Source organism: Sapajus apella, unplaced genomic scaffold, assembly GCF_009761245.1.
Source record: "Sapajus apella isolate SASKATOON/1434 unplaced genomic scaffold, GSC_monkey_1.0 scaffold40, whole genome shotgun sequence".
Taxonomy (NCBI): domain Eukaryota; kingdom Metazoa; phylum Chordata; class Mammalia; order Primates; family Cebidae; genus Sapajus; species Sapajus apella.
The window spans coordinates 19,802,379-19,813,711 of record NW_022436980.1 but is presented as its reverse complement, the minus strand read 5'-3'; the positions used below and the strand labels follow the sequence as shown (position 1 = coordinate 19,813,711).

General features: G+C 41.1%; 1 protein-coding gene across 1 annotated transcript in view; it reads left to right on the top strand.

Moving 5' to 3' along the window:
* The first annotated feature begins 8,913 nt into the window (after nt 1-8,913).
* ADGRG7 (adhesion G protein-coupled receptor G7) overlaps nt 8,914-11,333 on the top strand; it is a 92,922-nt gene continuing 90,502 nt past the window's right edge. Inside the window, exon 1 of the mRNA XM_032299275.1 lies at nt 8,914-9,288. Coding sequence (XP_032155166.1) covers nt 9,174-9,288 — 115 coding nt within the window. The 5' untranslated portion in view covers nt 8,914-9,173. The remainder of the gene's footprint in view (nt 9,289-11,333) is intronic.

Here is an 11,333-nt window from a genome sequence, read left to right as displayed (position 1 = left end):
AATGAAGAATGCAATTTAAAAAAGACTGGGCCGGGCGCGGTGGCTCACGCCTGTAATCCCGGCACTGTGGGAGGCCGAGGCGGGTGGATCACGAGGTCAAGAGATCGAGACCATCCTGGTCAACATGGTGAAACCTCGTCTCTACTAAAAATACAAAAATCAGCTGGGCATGGTGGTGCGTGCCTGTAGTCCCAGCTACTCAGGAGGCTGAGGCAGGAGAATTGTCTGAACCCAAGAGGCGGAGGTTGCGGTGAGCCGAGATCGCGTGGGTAACAAGAGTGAAACTCCGTCTCAAAAAAAAAAAAAAAAAAAAAAGACTTTGGGGAAGTCTTTTGAGTTCCTTTTCTTTCACCTTCTGGAGCACAGAGAGCTTCATTCAGGGTAACATGAATGAGTCCAGCATCTCCATGGGCACATATTGTTTCATGAACAGTGAGCTTCCACCACTGTTACGAGTTGCTTGCCCAAAATAATGCCTCCACGAAGCAATCAGCCCCAAAGATCCTATCGGGAACACCTGGCTCTGGGGAGAGCAGGAAGTTCCTGAGGAGCGAAGAGCTACAGAAAAAAGTGAGAAGACGCAAGGAAAGGTCTGTGACCTGGGGACTTCCTTTTGGCCTGGGAAAGCTTTTTGATCCCTTGTACCCTGCCCTCCCTTAACTGCTAGATGGAAACGCAGGGTGCTGTGTTGTACAGATACGCTAAATCACGAGTTTAATGTTTCTCTGTTAGCAGTAGCTCAGAGCTTCACCTGCGCAGGGGCAGCAGACGGCACCGGTGGTTTCCAAAGAGGAGACGCTCCGAGGCTCCGTTCTGAGCTGAAGTTGACATCAGCCTTTGTCAGTGCCGCAGGAGGTACGATAAGCCGGTTTCTGTGTTCTTAACTCTCCAGTGGGGTGACAGTACAAGAGGTAAGGAAATACAGGGGATTTCAGAGCCTCTTCATGCTTCCAGGTACAAGCTAATTAAAAACCTGCTAAAAAATAAGCGAATAAAAGGAAACAAAAAAGAGTGGTTTCACAGACAACAGAAATAATAGGCTCTTGATGAATTTTGGCAGGCTTTTCTGAGAATCTGGCTATCTTTAAGGCCATGAGAATTCCCATAAACTAACAAAGAAATGGCCGGTTGAACAAAATGCCGTTTAATCTCTTGCCATTTGCTACTTTGCTATAAACTTGATTTACTTCTTTTGAGAGAATTACCCCCAGAGTAGTGGTTACCAAACTTCAGAAGACATCAACTCACTTGGAGAACTTGTTTTGTTTTGGGGGGGGGTCCACAAAGAATTGATTTCATATTCACATTATGTTAAAAAGTGTAATTAACTAGTCTGGCTGATAGGGGCTCTCCCTTGTTAGTGTTATATCCCCGCTAACATTCTAGAGACGGTTCTGTTCCCCAGCCAATGAACAGGTTTTACTGTTCTCTTTCTTCAGCGAGGAATATTATCCCAGTCTGTACCCCTCAAATCTTACCCTTGTCTTTTTTTTTTGCTGATATATATATGTGTGTATATATATATATTAAATTATGCTTTGCGTTCTCGCATACATGTGCAGATCTTGTAGGATTGTTACATAGGTACACACATGCCATGGTGGCTTGCTGCCTCCATCCCCCACCCCCCGTCACCTACATTAAGTATTTCTCCTAATGCTATCCCTCCACAACCTCCCCATACCCTGCTATTGCTCCCCTAACTCCCCACTCCCCAAAAGACCCCAGTATGTGATGTTCCCCTCCCTGTGTCCATGTGTTCTCATTGTTCAACACCCACCTATGAGTGAGAACATGTGGTGTTTGATTTTCTGTTCTTGTGTCAGTTTGCTGAGACTGATGGTTTCCAGATTAATCCATGTCCCTGCAAAGGACATGAATTCATCCTTTTTCATGGGTGTATAGTATTCCATTGTGTATGTGTGCCACATTTTCTTTATCCTGTCTATCCTTGATGGGCATTTTGGTTGGTTCCAGGTCTTTGCTATTATAAACAGTGTCACAATGAACATACATGTTCATGTGTCTTTATAACAGAATGATTTGTAATCCTTTGGGTATATACCCAGTAATGGGATTGCTGGGTCAAATGGAATTTCTATGCCTAGATCCTTGAGGAATCTCCACACTGTCTTCCACAATGGTTGAACCAATTTACACTCCTACCAACAGTGTAAAAGTGTTTCTTTTTCTCCACATCCTCTCCAGCATCTGTTGTCTCCAGATTCTTTAATGATTGCCATTCTAACTGGCATGAGATGGTATCTCAATGTGGTTTTGATTTGCATTTCTCTAATGACCGGTGATGATGAGCATTTTTCCATATGTTTGTTGACCGCATAAATGTCTTCTTTTGAAATGTGTCTGTTCATATCCTTCGCTCACGTTTTGATGGGGTTGTTTTTTTCTTGTAAATTTGTTTTAGTTCTTTGTAGATTCTGGACATTAGCCCTGATGGGTAGATTGCAAAAATTTTTTTCCCATTCTGTTGGTTGCCGGTTCACTCTAATGATAGTTTCTTTTGCTGTGTGGAAGCTCTTAAGTTTAATTAGATCCCATTTGTCTATTTTGGCTTTTGTTGCCATTGCTTTTGGTGTTTTAGTCCTGAAGTCTTTGTCTATGCCTATTTCCTAAATGGCATTGCCTATGTTTTCTTCTAGTTTTTTTACGGGGTTAGGTCTTATGTTTAAATCTTTAATCCATCTGGAGTTAATTTTTGTGTAAGGTGTAAGGAATGGGTCCAGTTACAACTTTCTGCACATGGCTAGCCAGTTTTCCCAACACCATTTGTTAAACATGGAATCCTTTCTCCAAATTACTTCTTTTTGTCAGGTTTGTCAAAGATCAGATATTTGTAGGTGTATGGTGTTACTTCCAAGGCCTCTGTTCTGTTCCATTGGTCTATATCACTGTTTTGGTACCAGTACCATGCTGTTTTGATTACTGTAGCCTTATAGTATAGGTTGAAGTCCGGTAGTATAATGCCTCCAACTTTGTTCTTTTTGCTTAGGATTGTCTATGCAGGCTCTTTTGTATTCACAGCCAAATTCTATGAGACGTACAAAGAGGAGTTGGTACCATTCCTTCTGAAGCTATTCCAAAAAATACAAAAAGAGGAAATTGTCCCTAGCTCATTTTATTAGACCAACATTATCCTGATACCAAAACCTGGCAGAGACACAACAAAAAAAAAAGAAAATTTCAGGCCAATATTCGTGATGAACATAGATGCAAAAATCTTCAATAAAATACGGGTAAACCAAATACAACAGCACATTAAAAAGCTTATTCATCACGATTAAGGAGACTTCATCCACAGATGCAAGGCTGGTTCAACATACACAAGTCTATAAATGTAATACACCACATAAACAGAACCAAGACAAAAACCACATGATTATCTCAATAGATGTAGAGAAGACCTTCGACAAAATTCAACCGCGCTTTATGCTAAAAACTCTCGATAAACTAGGTATTGATGGAACGTATCTCAAAATAATAAAAGCTATTTACGACAAACCCACAGCCAATATCATACTGAATGGGCAAAAACCGGAAGCATTCTCTTTGAAAACTCTCACTAGACAAGAGTGCCCTCTCTCACCATTCTTATTCAACATAGTATTGGAAGTTCTAGCCAGAGCAGTCAGGCAAGAAAAGGAAATAAAACGTATTCAATTAGGAAAAGAGGAGGTCAAATTGTCTCCATTTGCAGACGACATGATTGTATATTTAGAAGACCCCATTGTCTCAGCCCAAAATCTCCTTAAGGTGGTAAGCAACTTCAGCAAAGCCTCAGGATACAAAACCGATGTGCAAAAATCATAAGCATTCCTATACACCAATAACAGACTAACAGAGAGCCAAATCATGAGCAAACTCCCATTCACAGTTGCTACAAAGAGAATAAAATACCTAGGAATACAACTAACAAAGGATGTGAAGGACCTCTTCAAAGACAACCACAAACCGCTGCTCAAGAAAATAAGAGAGGATACAAACAGATAGAAAATATTCTATACTCATGGTTAGGAAGAATCGGTATCTTGAAAATGGCCATACTGCCCAAAGTAATTTGTAGATTCAATGTTATCCCCATCAAGCTACCATTGACCTTCTTCACAGAACTGGAAAACTTGTTAAAAGGCAGATTGCTGGGTGGCACCCTGGGATTTCAGATTTATTAGTTTCCTTATTTTGTTTAATGGATTATAATCTTTCCTATGTATTATTTATTATTTTTAGTACTTATGTATAATGTAACAATAATGTTATTTATTATAAACATCTATTATTTATAATAATGTTTATTTATAAGCATTATTTATTTCAATGTTCAAATTATCCACCATTTAAAAATGGGAGTCATTTCAAGCTGGATTCTGTGTTCATTTGATATGCACCCATTGTGTCTTGCTTTCTGCACAAGATTCCTGGCTCACGTAAGATTTTCTCTGCTGCAGTCTTGGAATTAGCCATTTTCCAAAAAGCCATTGTTCCTCTCGTGGAAAACTGTACTTATAAATCAAGATCTGGGTTTGGGGTGTGCTCATTGTTAATGAGGTGTCACTACTTCCAGCCCTATAAGTGGCCAGAGCTAGCAAATGCATGTATGTAAATACGTGATATATATCAAAAACATGTACAAATATTCATGTGTGTATATAAACACATGTTTGTGACTGTATTTCTATGTCATTTATAAATATATATTATTAGATATATTAAAAGAGTAAAATGTTCTTTTTCTCTCTCTCGTGTATGTGTGTGGGTATATATATACACACAATATATATAGTGATATATATGTGTGTGCATATATATATATATATATATATATATTCATGTGATACATTCTGTCCCAATGCAACATTGTAGGTTTTTATGCTAAAAGCACAATACAAATTATTTAGTTCAATTATTGGAAATAACAAGTAATATCACATCCCTTCCTTTGAAATACTTGGCTTTGTTGTAACCATCGTAACCGTTTTCCTCCTCTGCATGAGAAGTTCCTGACTTCATTCATGCATTTGTCTGACAGCCCTCTTTTCTGGAGTTATTGCTTCCTTCAGAATTAAGAGCATGTAGCTTTTCTTTCTCCTTATTTCTGATGACCTGTTTTGAAATTTCCATGGAACTCATATTTTCTCCCTTTCCGTATTTGTAACGCCCTTCCCCTTCTCATCTACACAGGTGGGCAACTCAGCATGGGAAGTCAGAGCCAGAGCTCTGAAGCGAGAAACTTGGCTCCCGGCCTCTTCCTGCGCTTACCTGTTTGATCCGTCATCCTATATGCAGCCAATCTCTGAGCTCCACCAGCACTGCCCATCCATGTGGGGACCCCCTTTGCTCTGTGTTTGCACTCTGACTCCCTGTTCTAGGCAGCCAATCTGTGTGGACACCCTCCCCACCCAGCTCAGGCTCGGACTTCCTACGCTGTGTTGCCTGCCTGTCTAGATGCCCTTCTGACCGCCCTTGCTCCCCAAGGACCACCCACCTTGCCTGCTCTGGCTTTGATTTTCCACACTGGGTATCTCTCATCGGGGATGCTCTAAGGAGAGCATCCTGCTTGGTTGGGCTCTGACTCTCCATGCCAGGCCACCCCCCATCCTATTGATACCCTCTTTATCCTGCCTGGGTTCTGACAGCTCATGCTAGGTACCCCTCTTATTAATGCCCTCTTTATTGCACTGGGGCTCTGACACCTACTGTGGGCCACTGCCCCTGTCTACCCACACCACAGATGCCTGCCTTGCTCTTCCTTAGCTACTGACTTTAGAACTGAAATGTTCAGGAAGGGAAGGCCTCAACTGGATTGCTTATGAAGAAATGGAAGCCCCATGGTTTGCCCAGAGTCACAGAGCAAATTAATGGCAGCCTCTGTACAATTCCAGTTCTCCCTGAGTATAAGCCGGGTGAAGATAGGGATCTTGTCTCTTGTTCACTGTTTTATCCCCAGTGCCTAGTACAATGCCGCCCTGAGTAGAATGAAAGAATAAATGAATTATTTCCTGTTTAACTCTTTTCCTTTTCTTCTTTGTCATCCTGATGTGTGTGTGTTGTGTGTGTGTATAAATATTGGTGACTCTACACATTTGTCTATTATCAGTAGTAATTCATGCCTTTACATAAATGTCAACATCTTAATTTCCCTGCCTAGGAATTTCTTCAATTTCATGAATTTCTGGAATTTCTAGCTGGATAGATGGCAAGCCTTATAAACCTTGTCATGTGGTTAAGGACATGGAAGCCTTAAGAAGCAGCAGTCATGACAGCATCCCGGGACTCCAGGACTTCTACCAACTGTGGAATAGAGGATGTGTGATCACCACCAAAGTTAGTTTTCTAGTCACTAGTCCATATCCCTTCAAAAGATTCAGAATGCTACAGGAGAAAAACACCATCACCAGACAGCAAACGTGAGACCCATGGTCCGTTCCTTCAGTCACGCTGTTCAACTAAGACCATTCTGCAGATGATCTCACAGGGCAGTGCTTCTAAAGCATATTCTGAAGAACCCTGACTCCGAGAGATCCTTCTTGAGAAGAGGATTCTGCGGTCAAATAATATTGAGAACATATTTACATACATGTCTTCTCTAGCAATTCACAATGGACATGAGCATCTTGAAGCCTCTAAGAAATACTAGAGCAGAGAAAATTGTGTAACTTTGTGTAACCTGGTGCCATCCAAAATTACTTAACCGTAGAACTCCTGCATAGAATCATGTCGGGCTCAGTCTCATTTCCTCATTCATGAAAAGGGCAAACACACTATGTTACCTGCGGTTTTTACACAGAGTGAATGATATAAACAAATGTAAAGTATACGGCAGCATCCTTGGTATACCCTGGGCATATGACAGGTGTTAATTCCTTTCCTTAGATTTATTATTTATTGAAAACCATTGTTATTGAAAAAGTTATACATATTTATTTATAATAATAGAAAAAATACACAAGGTTAAAACTTCAAAGCATAAAAGGGATATAAAATTTAAAAACTCTCTCCTACCTCAGATTCCTCAGATTCCCAAGAGGAATTTTTTTCCTGTACCTTTCCAGACGTTTTCTGTGCATGTATATGCAGACATATCAGAAACAGGTTTTTGAAAATCCATTCCCGGGAAATGAGGTAACGGGTTTGCATTCACTTATTTTATCTTTCTGCAGCGGTACTTCTAAGTTCTTCCATTTTCTGAAATTCTTGGGAGGCATAAAGTTAGGGCCTTATGTTTATAGCGAAACATTTATCAAGTGAATGTCACAGAGAATTGGAAAAAATACATAGCTGTTTGGGGGTTAACTAATGATCAGTTTAAGTGTAAAACCTTTTGTTGGTAAAGCCTTGCTTAATACTTCCTGAAGGAATTAATGGGCCGGTATGTAGGTATTAAAGGGCTAATACATAGATTTCCAACTTATGATGGTTTGTTCACCATGGTGCAAAAGCAATATGCATTCGGCAGAAACCATATTTGGGGTACCCATATACCCATTCTGATTTTCACTTTCACTGTAGTATTTAATGCATCCCATGGGATATTCACCACTTTATTATAAGATAGATTTTGTAATTAGATGACTCAGCCCAATTTTATGCTCTTGTAATTGTTTAAGGCACATTTAAGGTAGGCTAGCCTAAGCTAGGATGTTCAGCAGGTTAGGTGTATTGAATGCATTTTGACTTAAGATATTTTTTAACTTAAGGTGGATTTATTGGGATGTCATCTCATTGTAAGTCAAGGAGCATCTGCACTCGGTAATAACTAAATGTGATGATCTTTCATTTTAACAGCTATGACTTGTCTTATAGGTAGCTATATCTAGGTATCTCACCCCTGAGAAAATGAGTTCTTTGAGGACCCTGTTCATGTCTTGTACCAGTTTGGGCACATTAAAAGCATTTAATATGGATTTCATGAACCAAGGGAGCATCTAGAGAGGACCAGAGCATCGGTTCTCTCCACCAGAACCAAACTGTGATTGAGGAGGTGAATGCTCATTTATTTGTTCTTTCAGGTGAGGGTGGAGGATGGGGAAGGAGAATGTGGGAGCCTGGGCTGGAGAGGGTCAGAGCTGTGTCTGTAGAGACACCAGTCTGATGATGTGTTAGTTTCCCAGAGCTGCTCTAAGAAAGTACCACAAACTGGGTGGCTTGAACAACAGAAATATATTGTCTTACAGTTTTGGTGGCTAGAAGTCCACAGTCAAGGTATCAGCTGGGCGAGTTCCTTCTGAGGACTCTCTTTGGCTTGTAGATGGCCGTCTTCTCTCTCTGTCTCTTCAGATCATGGTTCTCTATGCATATCTGTGTTCAGATTTCCTCTTCTTATAAGGACACCAGCCATATTGATTAGTGACCACCCTAATGACCTCATTTTAACTTGGTCACCTCTGTAATAACCTTATGGCCTTATAAGGCCACATTCTGAGGTGCTGAAGGTTAGGACTCCAACATATGAATTTTGGAAAGGACGCAATTCAGCCCATAGCAGATGGGTTATCTTGCTGGGCTTTAGTGCTTTTCAAGACCCACCCTGTGCCAGTATGTCCACTCACCAACTGCAGCTGTCAAAATGTAGCCTCCTTAAAGAAATGCAAGCGCTAGAATCATGGGTGGTGATTGCCATTTATCCTCTTGTTGACAGCCTAGTTCATTTCCCAGAGGGTGCTTTTGTGTGGCCCAAAGCACCTGCCGGTCTTTGTCTGCTGTACCCTCCTGAGACAAAAACACAGGAAGCTGAGCCATAGATGACTGCTGGCATCCACTGCCTTCGTGATTTCCTCTTTGGTTTCTTCTGTTTCGTTCACTTCCTTCATTCTGTGGCTTGTCTGGACAGTCGCTCTTTGACCCTTGTAGCTAGTCCCTCCCCTTCTTCTTTATTGCCCCGAGTTATCTCCCTATTCTGATAACTCTAATTGCTTTTTTCACATTCTCCTTCAGTGAAGGATGAGGACATTGCAAGCTGAGCATGCACCTTTTATTAGGAGATTCAAACTGCATCTTGCTGGATTACCCTCAAAAGTCCTAACATATAAAGTCTGATGGATCGCTAATGGGAGGACTTCTTTTTCTGTTTAGAATGCTTTCTGATTCAACTTATTAGCTCAAGAAGAAAAGAAGCTAGTTGTTTCTCACCCAGCAGTGGATGTGTGGTTGGCCTTGCCATGATTTCCTGCCGTGCCTGGAACCTCAGGGTGATGGTGGCTGTCGTGTGTGGGCTACTGACTGGCATCGTTTTGGGACTGGGCATCTGGAGGATTGTGGTCAGGATCCGCAGAGGTAATGCTGTCCTGCTATGTTTAACTCAGAGCCAGAGAAGGCATGGGGTCTCTGTCCCGGCCACCTGATGCACCAGTACTGGGAGGTACCTTGTCCAGCCTGAGGCATCCCACCAAGGTGCTATTTATGGGATATAAAAGACGAAGTCAGTTGAGCCTAGCAGATGGTTGAATAGAAATGAATATGTGTGAGTGTGAATGGGCAGGGGGAGGAGTGACATAATTGAATTGGCCTCTTTCTCTTTTAACTACAGACTGAATTGGTAGCAGAGTAATAATTAAAAACAATTGGTAACACACATTTAGGTCTGTTTGGCTAAATTCGGGAAAAGGGTAAATCGTTATGAAGGGGGACACACACATGCATCAAACACATACACACGTGCATAGCACACACACAATCAAACATGCACAGAATGGAATTTCATTTTAAGAGATAAGTTTAAGAAGGTCATCACTAAGGTTTAAGTGAAATGATCTCAGGGTTTGCACACAAATTTCCCACTTGCCAGTTGTAGGAAACTAATCAACAGTTTAAAAACCATTTTTAAAATGACTTTCCTGATTATTCCACAAATATTTGAATATTTGTGTGCCACAGCTGGCCTGGGATGGGAGGGTGTGGGAGGGGAGGTAGTGTGTAGAACAACGTTAAAGAAAAGCCCGCTGGAATTCAGAAGGGAACATTTCAGTGATCCTAAGGCTGGATGCCTTGGGCTGTAGAGCGTCTCCATAAAGGAGTTCGAAGTTGGGTGTACTACATACTCTTTTTCGTAAAAATCAGAGAAAGCTTCTAATGAAACAGTAAACATAATGCCAATCAGGAAAGGCAGCAGGAGAGGTAGTATGCCCTCTGGGCAGGTAATTGGGGAGGACAGAAGGCTGCAGAGCTAGCAGGAACGTGGAGGATGGCTGTGAAGATTCACTGTCGAAGACCACCGGAGGGGTCTGACATGTTTGCTGCTGATGGAGGGCAGCTGAGGATGGATCTGTCCTCCCTCTTCCCCACTGCCCTAACCAGTATTTACAGAATACGGTTTCAATAGTATTTAGAGAACTAGAGTGAGAAAATTTACCAGAACAAAAATAGTAAAATTTAAACTTGGAGCAAATGTGCTTTTGTTTGTTTAAGGTTGTAAAATAGTTTAATTCAAGTTAAAAAAATTATGAACTATGGATTTTACCCCATTAAGGCTGCCAGATTTGTAAGACCTCATCTAAAGGGTATACTTCACAAAGTTTTTCCTTCCTGTCTCCCTGCCTGTCTTCCCTCCCTCCCTCCCTTCCTTTTTTCCTTTACGTAAGTGACATCTACTTTTAAAAGGAAATTTACGGTGACTTATAAAGGACACATGTATAACGAAACCATTAAAAACAAGGAGCAAAGTACAAAAGCAACATAAGAAACAGTGCAGGGTGGGGACACAAACATGAAAGTTCAAGGCTTAGGGGGAGTTGCTTAAAATACATAGAAAATATATTCCTGAACTCTCTGAGAGCTAAGATCCAGAAGAAAGTAAGTGATAGAGATCCCACGTCTAACAGTCGGGGCATAGAAGCTCCTCAAAAAGACAAACTTTTCTCTTTTTCTGAGTAGCATTTTTCAATTAGCTGTTTATGTAAGGGATATCTCTTAGCTTTGGGGTAAGCCCAATGGAAAAGGAGAGGATTATCACTATCATTTAAAGAAAAAGATGGAAAGAATGGCACTGTTTGCTCTTCCTATTTTGCCTTGTACATTTTATTGACAGTGCGTTTGAGTTGGTAAATTGTTTCATTTCACTCCACTTCACTCTATTTCTTTTTATCCTGTCCCGTCCCATCCTATGTAATTGTTGAATGTTCTTGCTTTGTCTTACTCAGGTATAGACATAAATAGTTTTTACATTTATGTCATTTATTTATTGATTTTTGAGATGAAGTCTCACTCTGTCGCCCAGGCTGGAGTGCAATGGCGTGATCTTGGCTCACTGCAACCTCTGCCCAGGTTCAGGCAATTCTCCTGCCTCAGCCTCCTGAGTAGCTGGGATTACAGGTGTGTGCCAC